General features: G+C 45.3%; 2 protein-coding genes across 2 annotated transcripts; both read left to right on the top strand.

Annotated features, from left to right (window-relative positions):
* Positions 1-2,966: 2,966 nt before the first annotated feature.
* Positions 2,967-6,060, top strand: LOC122944824 (zinc-binding protein A33-like). Its single transcript, XM_044303493.1, has one exon. The coding sequence runs from the start codon at positions 2,977-2,979 to the stop codon at positions 5,467-5,469; it is 2,493 nt and encodes an 830-aa protein (XP_044159428.1). The 5' UTR covers positions 2,967-2,976; the 3' UTR covers positions 5,470-6,060.
* An 8,419-nt stretch (positions 6,061-14,479) lies between these two features.
* On the top strand, positions 14,480-17,544 carry LOC122944935 (E3 ubiquitin-protein ligase TRIM39-like). Its single transcript, XM_044303680.1, has one exon. It carries the CDS (start codon positions 14,522-14,524, stop codon positions 16,094-16,096), a length of 1,575 nt encoding a protein of 524 aa, XP_044159615.1. The 5' UTR covers positions 14,480-14,521; the 3' UTR covers positions 16,097-17,544.
* Positions 17,545-19,014: the final 1,470 nt, after the last annotated feature.

Raw genomic sequence — 19,014 nt, 5'->3', positions numbered from 1 at the left:
ATGGATGCGGGAGATGTTTTTGAGTTGGAGGCGGCAGGTGGTGGAAAGGGCTTGGATGTGCGGTCGGAAGGAGAGGGCAGAATCCAAGGTCACTCCAAGGCAGCGGACTTGGTTGACCGGGGATAGTGTGCAGCCATTGATCGTGATAGATAGGTCTGTTGGGGGGGGTTGAGCAAGATGGAAAGATGATTAATTCTGTTTTATCCATGTTAAGTTTTAGAAAGCGAGAGGCGAAGAAGGATGATATAGAAGATAGACATTGTGGAATTCTTGATAGTAAGGTGGTGATGTCTGGACCATAGAGGTAGAATTGTGTGTCGTCAGCATAAGAGTGATACTAAAAGCCATGGGACTCTATGAGCTGTGCCAGACCAAAAGTGTAGATAGAGAAGAGCAGGGGTCCTAGGACAGAGCCTTGCGGGACACCAACAGAGAGGGAATGAGACAAGGAGGTGGTGCGGGAGTGGGAGACCCTAAACGTCCGGTCTGTGAGGTATGATGTGATCCACGAGAGGGCCAGGTCAGTGATGCCAAGGGATGAGAGAGTTTGCAACAGAAGGGAGTGGTCAACAGTGTCGAAGGCAGAGGACAGGTCAAGGAGAAGGAGGACAGAGGATTGTTTCTTGGTTTTGGCTGTCAGTAGGTCATTGGTGACTTTGGTGAGGGCAGTCTCAGTCGAGTGGTGGGGTCGGAAGCCAGATTGTAGGCGGTCAAAGAGGGAGCAGGAGGAGAGATAATGAGAGGGTCATGAGATAATGTACAATACAGGACTCCAAAGATAGAGGAAATGTAGGCTGGATCACGTGATTCTTTTCTAACAGCTGACTGGCTGAAGAACAGTCATGTGATACACCATGTGACTTTAAAGGAGGTGCTTCCTTTCCAGATCCCAGGTTTTCCCTTTTGATGCGTTGTTTAGTGGATGTTCTATCTACCAAGGGGTAGATGAAGATTGGACAGCTTTTATGTTTACTGCGGTCACCTTGAGACAGTTATGTTCAAGGATCCAAAATGTAGGCCGGGCCTGCGTTCGAAGTTTTGTACCGTGTCTTCAATCAAGATGGCCGCGAAGGCCTCTACGCAATCAAATGGATAGGGTGAGTATTTTTTATTTTTTTTGTGTGACCCTGATTAATCCCTGAAAGGCCTAAATAGTAGCCTCAGATGCTGCGATCAGCGATGAACACGACCTACCTCTGAGGGATTCAATGATCCTTTCCCCGTCATTGCGCCCGCTATAATCAAAGAAGTTCACTTTGTGACTAAGTAATTTCTTTCATAACTTCGCTGACCTCTAGTCACATGAACGTATCTGGTCCTTAAGCCAGTGAGTAAAACTGCACAGAGGAGCAGAGTGCAAACTGTCCTGTGCAAGCGTCTGGGGAACGTGCTTATTTAGGGGGTCCAAGGTCAGTTAATAGTGGGTTCTCTATGTATTCTGGGGTACGCATGTCTTTAGGGGGCTAGTCGAAGATATATGTCCATTCTGAGGTCTATATTTTGGGTCTGATTCTCAGATCTGTATTTTGAGGACTGTGGGTCTGGACCTTCAGGGGTCTTTAGTAATTTTGGGGTGTGCTGAAGGATCTTTGCACTACATATGACTGGGGCACAGTGGGCAGGCGGTTTGGTCTTTGTGAACGGTGGCATATGGTTTTACCCAGTGGTTCTCTGAACCTGATGAGGACAGAACTGCCCATCCGTATATCAGGATCTCTGAGCTCTCAGATGTAGCTGTAGAGCAGTGCTGGAGCCTGAGGAGGTAGGTAACCGCCGGGCGACAGGTACTGCGGCCGTTAGGTACTGGACAGCTACTGCGGCCATTAACTCATTCACTTCCATAAACCACCATTGATGTCTACAATAACCTCTCCTCTAATTTTTCAAATATTGAATGGTTTGGTTGAGAAAAGGAGGGGAAGGTACCAGCATATCTTGTCCCAGGGCACCTGCCCTTTCTAGTAATCCCCCTCAAAATTATAAGGATATTAAATGTCACCAGGAGGCCCCATAATTATATAAAACCATGAGACCTCAGGCTAAGCACATTTTTACAGGTCATGGGAAGCCTTGGTGACTTCTAGTAGTTTTAGAACTTTCCAAAATATTGCTTACAATACATACCACAGCTGCTGCAGAACCTCTCTTTGATGTGTAAGTCGGAGATTGTTTTTTTTATATGAAATTCCCTCATTGTTTTCATAAAGAAGGTCCTCGGCAGCAGCTGAGGTGTGCTTTAGGAGGTTCTGCAGCGGCTGAGGTGTTCTTTAGGAGGTTCTGCAGTGGCTGAGGTGTTCTTTAGGAGGTTCTGCAGTGGATGAGGTGTGCTTTAGGAGGTTCTGCAGCGGCTGAGGTGTGCTTCAGGAGGTTCTGCAGCGGCTGAGGTGTGCTTTAGGAGGTTCTGCAGCGGCTGAGGTGTGCTTTAGGAGGTTCTGCAGCGGCTGAGGTGTGCTTCAGGAGGTTCTGCAGCGGCTGAGGTGTGCTTTAGGAGGTTCTGCAGCGGCTGAGGTGTGCTTTAGGAGGTTCTGCAGCGGCTGAGGTGTGCTTCAGGAGGTTCTGCAGCGGCTGAGTCAGTGTTGTATAATATATACACCACAGCTATAAGAATACCAACTAATCGGCATCCTGCAGGAAGAGATCAGTGGTGTCTGTAGTGCCGCTCATCCCTATGTAATCAGGTTCTTTCTATCGATCATTGTAACTTATGCAGGTCAGTGATTTCTGCTCACATCTTGTGTTCTTCCAGTCGATGCAGAGTATCCAGATCTGATGTATTCTAAGAGCAGATCATATAAGTATTGCCATAAATCATACATTTCTTTGCATAACATAAAATGGATGCCACAACTGGACAGAACATAGTGTTAGTCACTTCAAACATTACAGGACTGCAGGGGTTAATTCCTCTACAGGAGCTCTCCGCCCTCTTATGAGAAGAGACATTTTCACTTTCGATTCCTGCTCCTCCGTACCACAATGGCGTCTGCTGATCTGAGGGCCGAGCTGGACTGCTCCATCTGCCTGAGCCTCTATAAAGATCCCGTATCCCTGAGATGTGGACACAACTTCTGCCGCTTGTGTATTGTGAGTGCGCTGGATGCACAGGAGGCAGCTGGAGTGTATTCCTGTCCTGACTGCAGAGCAGAATATCCGGAGCGTCCGGCCCTGGAGAAGAACAGGAAGCTGGGGAACATAGTGGAGCGTTTCGTATCTGCTCGGCCTGATATGGAGGAGACCGGGATCTTCTGTACTTACTGTGACTCTCCTGTACCGGCTGTGAGGACATGTCTGCAGTGTGAGACCTCCATGTGCCATAAACATCTCGGAGCCCATAACAAGTCAGTGGATCACAGTCTGATTGAACCTACTGTGTCGTTTCTGCACAGAAAATGCTCCACACACAATGAGATCCTGAAATACTATTGTCCAATGGACACCGCCTGTATCTGTGTGTCCTGCTGGGTGGTCGGAGACCACAAGGGACATGATGTGGAGCTACTGGATGTGGCCTCTGGGAAGGAGAAAGATAAACTGAGACCTCTTATTGAGAAACTGAAGTCTGAAAGAGAAGAAGCTGGAAAAAGAGTCCAGAGACTAAAGGATCATAAGACAGAACAGGGAGAGAAATCGACCAGACTTGCTGAGAGGGTCACCGGTCTGTTCACTGATCTCAGGGAGAAGCTGGAGGATCTAGAAAAGAGAATCCAGGGTGAGATTTCCAGACAGAAGGAGCAGGTGTCACTCTCAGTCTCTGATCTGGTCAGACAGGCGGAGCTACAGAAAGATGAGCTGACCAAGAAGATTAATCAATTTGAGGGACTATGTATAATCACAGATCCATTGATTTTGCTGAAAGATTTAAAGACTTGTGACATCAGTGATAGGAGTGGTGATGTCATCAGTGATGTAAGGGACACTCAGTGCCTGGATGAAGGCTTAGTCTTACAGATATTAAACAGAGGACTGTTAAGCTTTGGACGTGGACACAACTTCTGCCGCTCGTGTATTGTGAGTGCGCTGGATGCACAGGAGGCAGCTGGAGTGTATTCCTGTCCTGACTGCAGAGCAGAATATCCGGAGCGTCCGGCCCTGGAGAAGAACAGGAAGCTGGGGAACATAGTGGAGCGTTTCGTATCTGCTCGGCCTGATATGGAGGAGACTGGGATCTTCTGTACTTACTGTGACTCTCCTGTACCGGCTGTGAGGACATGTCTGCAGTGTGAGACCTCCATGTGCCATAAACATCTCGGAGCCCATAACAAGTCAGTAAATCACAGTCTGATTGAACCTACTGTGTCATTTCTGCAGAGAAAATGCTCCACACACAATGAGATCCTGAAATACTATTGTCCGATGGACACTGCCTGTATCTGTGTGTCCTGCTGGGTGGTCGGAGACCACAAGGGACATGATGTGGAGCTACTGGATTTGGCCTCTGGGAAGGAGAAAGATAAACTGAGACCTCTTATTGAGAAACTGAAGTCTGAAAGAGAAGAAGCTGGAAAAAGAGTCCAGAGACTAAAGGATCATAAGACAGGACAGGGAGAGAAATCGACCAGACTTGCTGAGAGGGTCACCGGTCTGTTCACTGATCTCAGGGAGAAGCTGGAGGATCTAGAAATAAGAATCCAGGGTGAGATTTCCAGACAGAAGGAGCAGGTGTCACTCTCAGTCTCTGATCTGGTCAGACAGGCGGAGCTACAGAAAGATGAGCTGACCAAGAAGATTAATCAATTTGAGGGACTATGTATAATCACAGATCCATTGATTTTGCTACAAGATTTAAAGACTTGTGACATCAGCGATAGGAGTGGTGATGTCATCAGTGATGTAAGGGACACTCAGTGCCTGGATGAAGGCTTAGTCTCACAGATATTACACAGAGGACTGTTAAGCTTTGCAGATAATCTGATTGATCTGAAGGAGAAGAGACAGTTCCCAGTGATGGAGAAATCCGACGTACTGCTGGATATAGACACGGCTCATAATAACATTATTATATCACGGGATCTCAGATCTGCTTCTTATACCGCTAAACCACAGAAGAGACCTGATGGGCCCAAGAGGTTTATATCCTGTCAGGTTTTAGGCTCCAGCAGCTTCTCCTCTGGGAGACATTACTGGGAGGTGGATGTGAGTCAGGCAGAGAATTGGATCATTGGAGTGGCCGAGGAAAGTCTGGAGAGGAAGGTTAATGGGAATGAATCTTATATTGGTTATAATGAGAAATCCTGGGGTTTGATTTATAATAGTTTTGGTGTGCGTCATAACAATATCTTTAAGCGGCTGGTGTCAGATTCTCCTGTGAAGGTTGTTGGGATCTATCTGGACTATGAGGCCGGGCGTCTGTCCTTCTATCAGCTATGTGACCCTGTTAGACACTTACACACCTTCACCGCCTCCTTCTCCGAGCCGCTCTATGCCGCTTTCTATCTGTATGAAAATTCCACTATTAGCATCATGAAATAATTACATGAAAATGGCGACTGTGAGGCTTTAAAGTGAATCTTCCATCAGCCTTTAATGTTTAGTCCAAAATTACGTGCTGGTAATTTCTGCATTTTATCTTCAGAGCTGTTGGAACTGTTGTTTTTCTGTTACTGATCTCCAAAATCCCCTGATTAGACATGAATTTGAAGGGATTATCCAGCTTTTTTCCCCTCCCAGCCTGCTGTACCTGTGGAACAATCCATATTCACCTGATCTTCCGGTTCTTGTCCTGTAAACTTTCAGACAGACCGGGTCATGTGCGCCGATGCAGCCAATGTCTTCTCTGAGTGGTCATGTGTCCTCAAGTGGCATGTGATCAGGCAGTGACGAACCACTTGGGGACGTGTCACCGCTGAGGCCTGTAAATGGCTGCAGCTCTGCACATGACCCTGATCTGTTTAAAAGTTTGCAGGACAGGGACCAGAAGACCACCGAAGAGAGCTAAGGAGCTGGAATGGAACGGTGGGGAGCAGGCGAGCGTGGATTTTTTTCCACAGTTTAAGCAGCCTAGAGTGGAAATTTAAACAAGTGTAAAAAAAAAAAAAAAAAAAAAAAAAAGCAGGACAACCCCTTTAAGAGAAAAGATGCTGACCACCTGCAGCCACCATTAGGGGAAGCTCATAATTGAGTGCAATATATATTCCGTATCCATGTGTCTTCTCACATCCATGGGTCATCAGAGACTACAGTTAATGACCTGGTGGTTCCCCTGCAGCTGAGTAAAGGCTCAGACCAGGGGGTTGCCAGGATAATGCCCTTAGGAGTAGTGATGAGCGGCAGAAGTCATATTCAAATTTGTGATATTTCACGAATATTTTGTAGAATATTCATTGAATATTTGCGAATTTGAATATTCGTTATATTCTACATTCTTTTTTTTTGTTTTACTCGAAAATTGGTAAGGTAATGATCGCGTAATATGCGAATATTACGCAATCAATACAGGCGTGGGTCAAAAACTAATATATAGCAATATAGAATACAGTGCTATATATTAGTTTTTTGAATATTCGTAATTTTTTCCATCAGAAGTCATGAAGTCATGATTGCTCCCTGCTTAAGTGGCTTGACAAGAAACTTAAGCAGGGAGGAATCCTAACTTCAGATGGAAAAAATGACGAATATTCAAAAAACGACTATATAGCACTATATTCAAAATATTCACGAATTCTCAAAGTGCCGATATTCGCGATATAAATTTGTAATTCGAATATTCGCGCTCAACACTACTTGGGAGTAGCCTACAGCTAAGGCTCCATTCACACGTCCGCAAAATGGGTCCGCATCCTTTCCGCAATTTTGCGGAAAGGGTGCGGACCCATTCATTCTCTATGGGGACAGAATGTGCTGTCCGCATCCACATTTGCGGATCTGCACTTCCGCATCCGTGCTTCCGTTTCCGCAAAAAAATAGAACATGTCCTATTCTTGTCCGCAATTGCGGACAAGAACAGGCATATTCTATTATGTTGGCAATGTGCGGTCCGCAAAATGCGGAAAGCACATTGCCGCTTTCCGTGTTTTGCGGATCCGTGTATCCGCAAAACACATTGCGGACGTGTGAATACAGCCTAAATCTGTACAGTAGACACGGCTTTGTAGCATCTCTTCTGTGAGTGTTTCGCGCACGTTATTCTTCTTGCTTATATTTTGATTTACTACGGAGTTCTTATAAGGCGACTGCTGTAATCCTAAATCCAGAGCAGAGATTATTCTGCACCAAATTTACCGTCAGCAATATGCATTGTGTTGTGATATCCTGTGATTCTCAAAACATATGTCCATCTTCACAACTAAACTGCTGTCATTTGTCCTAATGCATCTAAAACGAAACACGTCGGCCGATAGTCCTGATTGAAATTGTACTTCTTGTACACAGCTCCCAGGCAGACTTCTGGTTTCCATGGTAACAGACTACAAACAAACCCTTTGTAGTCTGATCCTGCCGTCGCACTCCCTTCCATCTGATTTGTGCCAAATGTAGATGAGCAAGAAGTGGGGACAGAGCTATGACGGCAGGATTGTATTTGTTTGTTGCCATGGAGACACACAGGTCTGCTTAGGGGTTGTGTGCACAAAATGATAACCAAAGTTTATTATAAAGTTTTTTTTTTCCTTTTTTTTAAATGCATTGGGGTAATACAGAAATGTTTTTCGAGTGAAAATAGTCTTTAAAGTTTAACAATTAGCAATAAATAAGCAGATTTATGAAAGATCAGATAGAATGTTATAGATTTTTCTATGATTGTCCGATAATGAAGTATATGATGTATCATTGGTTAATTCTCGCTGCCGTATTATGTGTTAATCCTGATGGTAACAGATCAGTATCTATCGTATATCACTTGGTTGCTATATTCTTCTTCATTGACTTCTAATAAAAACATTACACCGCTGATATCAGGTCATTTCTGGAGACGATCCCTGAAATTGCTTTGTGACTGTTCACGAAACTCCATTCTTGGGGTCATGATTGGGGGTCTCCGTGGGGCTCTGTGTGACCGAGGTCTGATCATAAAGTTACAACTTATGGGGAATTCTTTGCCAAGTGCTGTTTATGGTGGCCTGTTTTGTGCGCAACATGGAAGTTGTTGTGATAGGAACACTGCACGCTCAATAATCTTATCTTTCAGACAGGGATGTGCGGCTTTTTGAGCCAATTTTTGACAAAATTTAACTTCCTTTAATCGTAAGCTGTGCCCGCTCGTTCTTTGCTGGGTCCATGAAAAGAATCATTATTGCAGAGGTTATTATAGGGACGGTATATGCATTTATATAACGATATCATATCCCTCCTCAGCCTTCTCCTCTCTGGGTAGACAGATTTAGATTTGCTAACCTGAGATCTTCCATACCTTGTATTAATTTGGTCGCCCTTCTTTTGAAGTGTTTTTGATATCATTTTAATGGACTGATGGCCACAAATCAATTCTACGTTGCACTTGGTAAAGAAGACCTTGTCACATTTCACACTGGCCTCCTTCTTTGGTTCAACGACTTTAGGGAGTACACCATGACACAAGATTTAATCAGCGCCACTACCACTCCTATCCTCTACACCGTCTCCTCGGAGGATCACTACATCTGCACCAATGATCCTATTACCTGATGAACAGGAGTTCTGCTCCTTCATTAGGAAATTGGCGGCACCTTTACACGAGCCTATTATCGCGAACAGTAATTAATTTGCCGGAACGTCGTGCAGTGTAAAGCGGCCTTCAGTCATGTCTTCCAACACTTCAATCCCCAATTTTTTTTGTATTTTAATCTATAAGCGATACCGGGGGGACTCGGACACCTTTTGTATGTGAGGTTCAGGTTGGACAATGGACATTTGCATCCTGATGAGATTCATTCCATCCAGACATTGAACCAAACCCATGGGCCTCCATCCTAAATTCACATAGATGAAATACCGGATATAAAATATAACACATCCCAGTAGACGGGCCTTTTACACAAGCAGATAAATTATAAGACGAGCCTTTGTATTGTACAATGTTTGTGTGTTTTATTGCCTTCTCCGATGCGGTTTATACAAGGAGACGTTCCTCCAGCAAAAAATCGTGAAAGATGTGATGAACGGTCAACAAGACAATTACTGTTTGTCATTGGATCGCGGCGTCCGGTCACTAGAAAAGATTAGAACAAACTCTCTTTTCTAATGTCCGATCTGCTCTAAAGATATAGGTCTATTGTGGTAACGGGCAATAAGGTCACTGTATGGAGGTATGTCAGTCTTTTTCTATAGTGGGAGGACGCTGTTATGGGGGATCTGTGGAGGACGCTGTTATGGGGGATCTGTGGAGGACGCTGTTATGGGGGATCTGTGGAGGACACTGTTATGGGGGATCTGTGGAGGACACTGTTATGGGGGATCTGTGGAGGACACTGTTATGGGGGATCTGTGGAGGACACTGTTATGGGGGATCTGTGGAGGACACTATTATGGGGGATCTGTGGAGGACACTTATAGGGGATCTGTGGAGGACGCTGTTATGGGGGATCTGTGGATGATGCACTGTTATAGGGGATGTGTGCATGACACATAGGGCCATGAGGGGGGCCAGCATGAGACATATAGCATCTTATGCTGGTCCCCCTCATGGCCCTATGTGTCCTAAACTGCGCACATAACTGGCTTTGTCTGTAAAGTATTTTACTAGTGTGTGAAACAATCTCTCTCCTATTGATAACCTGGCCGCCTCTGCACTCACTGTCACGATGAATGCACTGCAGCGAGCGGGCCGGCCGGCGCGTGACTGACGTCACTTAGTAACACTCCTCCAACTTCAGGAAGCAGGAGCGTTACTAAGTGACGTCAGTCACGCTCACTGCCGTGCATTCATCGTGACAGTGAGTACAGAGGCGGCCAGGTTATCAATAGGAGAGAGATTGTTTCACACACTAGTAAAATACTTTACAGACAAAGCCAGTTTTGTGCGCGGGGCCCCTTCATATATAATCGCAGCATTTTAGGATCGGCCAAATCGCCATATCGCATTTGCCGATTATCGCGATTCGATTAATCGTGCAGCCCTAACAAATATATAAGCGGACCACACAAAAAACTTAAAGGGAAGCTGTTCTGTGTTAAACCCCCTCAAAAAACAAGGATCCGTTCCCTACACCTGGAGGAAAAAAGATTTAGTAATGAGAGGCAAGAAGCATTCTTTACAGTAAGAGCGGTGAATCTCTGGAGGAGGCGCAGGCGCTGCTCACAGCAAATACAGGAGATGCTTCAGGGAAGGTTCAGAGGACTTTACAATTCAAAATAACATTGAGGCTTCTGACAATGTATAGACATCTTGTCCTGCTCACCCTGTCCCTTTGGCCCAACTCCTTTTTAAAAGGAAGAGGGACATTGATCCAGGGATTTTTTCTGATTGACACATCTAGAGTCGGGAAGGATTTTTTTTTTCTCTCCTAAAGTTTTCTCTGTTTTCCCTTTCCCCTAGATCAATATAGCAGGATCTCAGGTTGGACTTGATGGACTTTTGTCGTTTTCCAACCTTAACAACTATGTAACTGTGATAAGACACACTTTTATTATCCACATACTAAGCCATTTGTTCATAGGCGTGCGCAGCCTATTGCATTAGTGTGTGCACCTTAAAGCACACACACCGCGCATATATATATATATCTAGCCTTTATGCCATTAGTCCCCATTATCAGCCCTTATGCCTCTAATTAGCCCCCATTATGCCCCCAGCAGCCTCACTTTTTATAAAATTAAAATCCACTTGCCTCTCTGCTCCTAGACGCCGCCCGCGATCCTCTTCCTCCTGCTGTTGGCTCTGCTCTGAACGGGCGCGCACAGCGGCCCGTCACAAAGCGCCTCACGCTGTGCGCAGCCCTGCACAGTCGATAGCCGAGGGCCAGGAAGCGGTAAGTACATAGCGTTCATTGCTGTCTGGTCCTCCGGTACTAATGAGCTGTTCCAAAATGGAAGAGCTTCATTAGTATTCGCCAGCCAGAAGGCTTGATTAGGGTGTTTCCCGGCACACCCTGTGCGCACGCCTATGCATTTGTTATATGTTGAGCGCGCTGTCCTGGAGTCTAGGAGGACGGGTCACTTTGAGAGACCTTTGGAAGAAAGCTTATATAACTTGGAACCAAAATGTGAGTAAACCATAAATTCAGGGTACCCTAAAAGGTTGTACATGTTTAACAATCAAAAGGGTACTCCAGTAATAACACGTATACATTGGGTAGGTGATAAATGGTAGATCAATAAGGCTCCCAGTGGTTGGACCCCCACCAATTATCAGAATTGAGGTCCAGTGTCCCAAATTTGAAGAAAGTGGTGGTCAAGCATGCACGCTGGTGCTCCGTGTATGGGACTGATGGAGATGACCCCTACTTCATTCAAATAGCCGGACTCCCAATCTCAGAACTGATGGGGGACCTCCACCGATCTAGCAGCTATCCCCTACAACAGAATACCCCTTTAACAATCTTTTATGACCATTGTTCTTGAGTGAACTACAGACAAGAAGATGTTGGGGAAGGGATTTATGGAGGCAGAAACACAGAAGTAAAAATGAAAATAATAATCTAGACCAGGCATCCTCAACCTGCGGCCCTCCAGCTGTTGCAAAACTACAACTCCCAGCATGCCCGAACAGCCTACAGGTATCAGCCTACAGAAGGGCATGGAGGGAGTTGTAGTTTTACAACAGCTGGAGGGCCGCAGTTTGAGGATGCCTGATCTAGACTGAAAGCTGCTTCCTATAACATTATGTTCACATAGAAGGCTGCGCTGTCACCGCAAGGATCTTCAAGACACTCCGATTATTGGCAGAACGGATACTTCTTTATTCTGTGATCTCATGATCGGCAAGGGGCCCCAGCCTTCAGACAGTTATCATAATGCGACAACCCCTTTAATATTCATCTACGATACCTCAAAGACAGAGGGGCCCCAGATAGTGTTTATATCAGTGGGTACAATGACATCCCCTAAATGGCCCCAGAGCAGCACCTGGTCCTGTGCTGGAGCCTGTAGAGCATCACATGATCCCTCTCAGCCAGTCAGAAGCTCTAAAAGGGTCATGAGATAATGAGCAATACAGAGGAAATGTAGGCTGGATCACGTGATTCTTTTCTAACAGCTGACTGGCTGAAGAACAGTCATGTGATACACCATGTGACTTTTCAGGAGGAGCTTCCTTTCCAGATCCCAGGTTTTCCCTTTTGATGCGCTGTTTAGTGGATGTTCTGTCTACCAAGGGGTAGAAGAAGATTGGACAGCTTTTATGTTTACTGCGGTCACATTGAGACAGTTATGTTCAAGTATCCAAAATGTAGGCCGGGCCTGTGGTTGAGGTTTCGTACCGTGTCTTCAATCAAGATGGCCGCGAAGGCCTCTACGCAATCAAATGGATAAGGTGAGTATTTTTTGTGTGACCCTGATTAACCCCTGACAGGCCTAAATAGTAGCCTCAGATGCCGTGATCAGAGATGAACACGACCGATATCTGAGGGATTGAATGATCCGTTCCCCGTCATTGCGCCCGCTATAATCAAAGAAGTTCGCTTCGTGACTAAGGCTACTTTCACACTGGCGTTTCTGGGTCCACTTGTAAGATCCGTTTCAGGGCTCTCACAAGTGGCCCAAAACGGATCAGTTTTGCCCTAATGCATTCTGAATGGATAAGGATCCGCTCAGAATGCATCAGTTTGCCTCCGTTCAGCCTCCATTCCGCTCTGGAGGCGGACACCAAAACGCTGCTTGCGGATCAGTCCTGACTTGCAATGTAAGTCAATGGGGACGGATCCGTTTTCACTGACACAGTATGGTGCAATTGAAATAGGATCCGCCTCCCATTGACTTTCAGTGTAAGTCGAAATGGATCCGTTTGCATTATCATGAACAAAATTTTATTTATTTATTTTTGTTCATGGTAATGCAAACGGATCCGTTCTGAACGGACACAAGCGTTTGCATTATAGATGCGGATCCGTCTGTGCAGATACCAGACGGATCCGCACCTGACGCAGCTGTGAAAGTAGCCTTAAATATCACCAAGAGGCCCCATAAAAATACAAAACCATGAGACCTCAGGCTAAGCACATTTTTACTGGTCATGGGAAGCCTTGGTGACTTCTAGTAGTTTTCGAACTTTCCACATTATTGCTTACAATAGATACCACAGCTGCTGCAGAACCTCTCTGCTGTGTAAGTCAGAGATTATTTTTTTATATGAAATTCCCTCATTGTTTTCATAAAGAAGGTCCTCAGCAGCAGCAGAGGTGTGCTTTAGGAGGTTCTGCAGTGGCTGAGGTGTTCTTTAGGAGGTTCTGCAGCAGCTGAGGTGTACTTTAGGAGGTTCTGCGGCAGCTGAGGTGTGCTTTAGGAGGTTCTGCAGCGGCTGAGGTGTGCTTTAGGAGGTTCTGCAGCGGCTGAGGTGTGCTTTAGGAGGTTCTGCAGCGGCTGAGGTGTGCTTCAGGAGGTTCTGCAGCGGCTGAGGTGTGCTTCAGGAGGTTCTGCAGCGGCTGAGGTGTGCTTTAGGAGGTTTTGCAGCGGCTGAGGTGTGCTTCAGGAGGTTCTGCAGTGGCTGAGGTGTTCTTTAGGAGGTTCTGCAGTGGCTGAGGTGTTCTTTAGGAGGTTCTGCAGTGGCTGAGGTGTTCTTTAGGAGGTTCTGCAGTGGATGAGGTGTGCTTTAGGAGGTTCTGCAGCGGCTGAGGTGTGCTTTAGGAGGTTCTGCAGCGGCTGAGGTGTGCTTTAGGAGGTTCTGCAGCGGCTGAGGTGTGCTTCAGGAGGTTCTGCAGCGGCTGAGGTGTGCTTCAGGAGGTTCTGCAGCGGCTGAGGTGTGCTTTAGGAGGTTTTGCAGCGGCTGAGGTGTGCTTCAGGAGGTTCTGCAGTGGCTGAGGTGTTCTTTAGGAGGTTCTGCAGTGGATGAGGTGTGCTTTAGGAGGTTCTGCAGCGGCTGAGGTGTGCTTTAGGAGGTTCTGCAGCGGCTGAGGTGTGCTTTAGGAGGTTCTGCAGCGGCTGAGGTGTGCTTCAGGAGGTTCTGCAGCGGCTGAGGTGTGCTTCAGGAGGTTCTGCAGCGGCTGAGGTGTGCTTCAGGAGGTTCTGCAGCGGCTGAGGTGTGCTTCAGGAGGTTCTGCAGCAGCTGAGTCAGTGTTGTATAATGTATACACCACAGTTATAAGAATACCAACTAATCGGCATCCTGCAGGAAGAGATCAGTGGTGTCTGTAGTGCCGCTCATCCCTATGTAATCAGGTTCTTTCTATCGATCATTGTAACTCATGCAGGTCAGTGATTTCTGCTCACATCCTGTGTTCTTCCAGTCGATGCAGAGTATCCAGTTCCGATGTATTCTAAGAGCAGATCATATAAGTATTGCCATAAATCATACATTTCTTTGCATAACATAAAATGGACGCCACAACTGGACAGAACATGGTGTTAGTCACTTCAAACATTACAGGACTGCAGGGGTTAATTCTTCTACAGGAGCTCTCCGCCCTCTTATGAGAAGAGACATTTTCACTTTCGATTCCTGCTCCTCCATACCACAATGGCGTCTGCTGATCTGAGGGCCGAGCTGGACTGCTCCATCTGCCTGAGCCTCTATACAGACCCTGTATCCCTGAGATGTGGACACAACTTCTGCCGCTCGTGTATTGTGAGTGCGCTGGATGCACAGGAGGCAGCTGGAGTGTATTCCTGTCCTGACTGCAGAGCAGAATATCGGGGGCGTCCGGCCCTGGAGAAGAACAGGAAGCTGGGGACCATAATGGAGCGTTTCTTATCTGCTCAGTCTGATATGGAGGAGACCGGGATCTTCTGTACTTACTGTGACTCTCCTGTCCCGGCTGTGAGGACATGTCTGCAGTGTGAGACCTCCATGTGCCATAAACATCTCGGAGCCCATAACAAGTCAGTGAATCACAGTCTGATTAAACCTACTGTGTCGTTTCTGCACAGAAAATGCTCCACACACAATGAGATCCTGAAATACTATTGTCCGATGGACGCCGCATGTATCTGTGTGTCCTGCTGGGTGGCCGGAGACCACAAGGGACATGATGTGGAGCTACCGGATGTGGCCTCTGAGAAGGAGAAGGAGAAACTGAGACCTCTCATTGAGAAACTGAAGTCTGAAAGAGAAGAAGCTGGAAGAAGAATCCAGAGACTAAAGGATCATAAGACAGAACAGGGAGAGAAATCGACCAGACTTGCTGAGAGGGTCACTGGTCTGTTCACTGATATCAGGGAGAAGCTGGAGGATCTAGAAAAGAGAATCCAGGGTGAGATTTCCAGACAGAAGGAGCAGGTGTCACTCTCAGTCTCTGATCTGGTCAGACAGGCGGAGCTACAGAAATATGAGCTGACCAAGAAGATTAATCAGTTTGAGGGACTATGTGTAATCACAGATCCATTGATTTTGCTACAAGAAGATTTAAAGACTTGTGACATCAGTGATAGGAGTGGTGATGTCATCCGTGATGTAAGGGATGCTCAGTGCTTGGATGAAGGCTTAGTCTCACAGATATTACACAGAGGACTGCTACACTTTGCTGATGATCTGATTGATCTGAAGATAAAGAGACAGTTCCCAGTGATGGAGAAATCCGACGTACTGCTGGATACAGACACGGCTCATAATAACATTATTCTATCACAGGATCTCAGATCTGCTTCTTATACCACAACATCACAGGACAGACCCGATTTGCCCCAGAAGTTTATATCCTGTCAGGTTTTAAGCTCCCGCAGCTTCTCCTCTGGGAGACATTACTGGGAGGTGGATGTGAGTCGGGCAGAGAAATGGATCATTGGAGTGGCCGAGGAAAGTCTGGAGAGGAAGGTTAATGGGAATGAATCTTATATTGGTTATAATGTGAAATCCTGGGGCTTAGAGTTAATTAATAGTTTTGGTGTGTGTCATAACAAAATCTTTACCAAGCTGGTGTCAGATTCTCCTGTGAAGGTTGTCGGGATCTATCTGGACTATGAGGCCGGGCGTCTGTCCTTCTATCAGCTGTGTGACCCCATCAGACACTTACACACCTTCACCGCCTCCTTCTCCGAGCCGCTCTATGCCGCTTTCTATCTGTTTAAAAATTCTAGTATTATAATTGTGAAATAATTACAAGAAAATGGCGACTGTGAGGCTTTAAAGTGAATCTCCACCTGTTTATGTCAAAAATTATGTGCTTGTTAACTACAGAATTTTATCTTTAGAGCTATTAGAACCCTCTTTTTCTGATGCAGAGCTCCAAATCCCCTGCATAGACATAGGGCTGTCCAGCTTTTTTTTTCATTTATTTTTTAATTTCGACCCAGCCTGCTGTACCTGTGGAAAAAATCCGGAATCCACACCTGAGGTGTGAAAGTAGCTTCATAACAAAGACCCTCCATGCCCCTTATCAGTTTAGTCGCTCTTCTCTGTACTTTGCCCAGCTATAGGGCATCCTTTCTATAGACTGGTGTCCAGAAGTGAATTGCATATTCCAGAAGATGAGGCCGCACCAACGATTTATAAAGTGGTAATATCACATCCCTGCCCCGTGAGTCCAAGCCTCGTTTTTAATACATGACAATATCCTGCCACCCTTACAAGCATCTGACTGACATTGTGCTGTTATTTCATCTATGATCTACGGTACATGCACGTAGATTATTACTACCCAGATGGTGATGAAATCCTGTATTTCACAAAACCTATGCCTCTCTTCACAACTGAACTGCTGTCATTGTCTAAATGCATCTAAAATAAAAAAAATGTGGATTGAATCTTTTATTTTGTGTACACAGGCAGACTTCTGGTTTTCCATGGTAACAGACCACAAACAAACCCTTCGTAGTCTGATCCTGCCGTCACACTCCCTTCTATCTGACCCGTCCTAAATGTAGATGAGCAAGAAGTAGGGGACAGAGCTGTGACTGCAGGATTGTACTTGTTTGTTGTCTGTTACCATGGAGACACATAGGTCTGCTGAGGAGTTGTATACACAAAATGATAGGTTTTTAATCAAGGTTTACTGTAAAGTTTTTTTTTTTTTTCATTTTAGATGCATTGGGATGATACAAAAATGCTGTGCGGATTTAAATGGGCTTTAACATTTAACAATTAGAAATATTTAGCCAAATTTTTAGATATCAGAATATTATATATTTTTCTATGACTGTCTGTCTGATAATTAAGTAATGACATATCATTGTTTAGTAATTGCTGCTGTATTATGTATTCATTTTGATTTTAAAAGATCAGTATCTATCGTATATCACTTGATTGCTGTATTCTTCTTCATTTACTTCTAGTAAAAAAAATTACACCGCTGATATCATCAGTTCATTTCTGGAGACGCCGGATGAGATCTGATCGCTGAAATCTCTTTTTGACCGTTCACGAAACTTCTACTTATCTCACTAATGAGTGACCAGATAGCGGTACCCAGACCAGCCAGAAGACATGTCAGTCCATTTTTGGGGTCATGAATCAGGCGTGTGACCAAGGTCTGTTTGTAAAGATATAGCTTATGGGGAATTCTTTGCCGAGTACTGTTTATGGTGGCCTGTTTGGGGGATAACAAGCTATTTTCATAGCAACAAAGTTCAATGTGCGTCTTTTGAACTTTTTGACAAAATTAAACTTCCCACAATCGTAAGCAGTGACCGTGTGTTCTCTGCTGGGCCCATGAAAATTATAATTTATTGCAGAGGTGATTATAGGGACATTATACGTATTTATATGAAGATATCATATCCCTCCTCAGCCTTCTCTTCTCTGGGTGGATAGATTTAGTTTCGATGACCCAAGATCTTCCATACCTCATTTAATTCAGTCTCGCGAGACTTCGCGCAATAACTTCATAAATTTATTTGTACTGTAAAAAAAACATTTCCTGAACTCTGGTTCGGTTCCAAATGGTACCTTGGGACCGAACCCAAGTTCAGGAAATGTTTTTTTACAGTACAAATTAATTTATGAAGTTATTGCGCGAAGTCTCGCGAGACTTCGCGAAGCTGTAACTTTGGCTCATCGGAACCAATACATTCTAATACTGTACAGAGCTCCCGCTCCGTTCAGTATTAGAACAAAGTGTTATGCGAATTTTCTTGGGTGTTTCATCCGAAGTCGATTTGCTCATTCCTAGTAATTATAACAGAATATAACTCCCTATGTTTATTTTTGAAATGATCATGACAAAATCCCAAAGACACATGGTCATGTGGTGGAGTCTCTAGAGGCCTCACATGATCCCTCTCAGCCAATCAGCAGCTCAAAAAATGGTCATGTGATCATGTATGTAAGCTGTGTACCGGGGTGGGCTCCGCAGGATACAGTGAAGTCACGAACGAGGAAAGCAACCCCAACATCAGCTTTTGCCAAAACAGAATTTTACTTAAATGTGGCAATAAACACAACCACAAATGCTGGGAACATGCAATAAATTTACATACACCCAGCCCGAAGGCTGAGACTCTTGTGCTGCACAGCACGGCGCCCTCCGATGGATGCAGGAGGAAAGTGCAGTAATTTACCTACTGGCGGGCACAACTAAACTGCCACACCTTACCTGTTATAACCTTAAAAAAACAAGAATAACTGTTTGGGTGCGTGGTGCGGGCTAGCCTGCGGTGCAGCACAACAGCTTACAATCTTACAAAGCTCTACAGTATTCCCCCTCCCATAACTGGTACTGTAGCACGTGCCTGAGTATTCCTCGTGAGCAAAACGCCAGCCTGGCTTGAGTTTGTGAGAAGTTTATCAGCTCTCCAGTGTGAAATGTCCCTTTAACCCCTTGAGGACCCTGGGATTTTCCTTTTTTGCGTTTTCGTTTTTCACTCCCCGCCTTCCCATAGTCCTAACTTTTTTATTTTTCCATTCACATAGTCTTATGAGGGCTTATTTTTTGCGGGACAAGTTGTACTTTCTAATGGCACCATTTACAATTGCATACCATGTAGTAGGAAGCGGGAAAAAAAAATTGCAAATGGGGTAGAATTGGGGAAAAAAACACTATTCTGATAAAGGTTTTTACACTGTACACTATGTGGTAA

This window comes from Bufo gargarizans, chromosome 8, assembly GCF_014858855.1.
Source record: "Bufo gargarizans isolate SCDJY-AF-19 chromosome 8, ASM1485885v1, whole genome shotgun sequence".
Classification (NCBI taxonomy): domain Eukaryota; kingdom Metazoa; phylum Chordata; class Amphibia; order Anura; family Bufonidae; genus Bufo; species Bufo gargarizans.
Note: the sequence above shows the minus strand (reverse complement) of the source record. Positions and strands in the feature narration are given on the sequence as shown.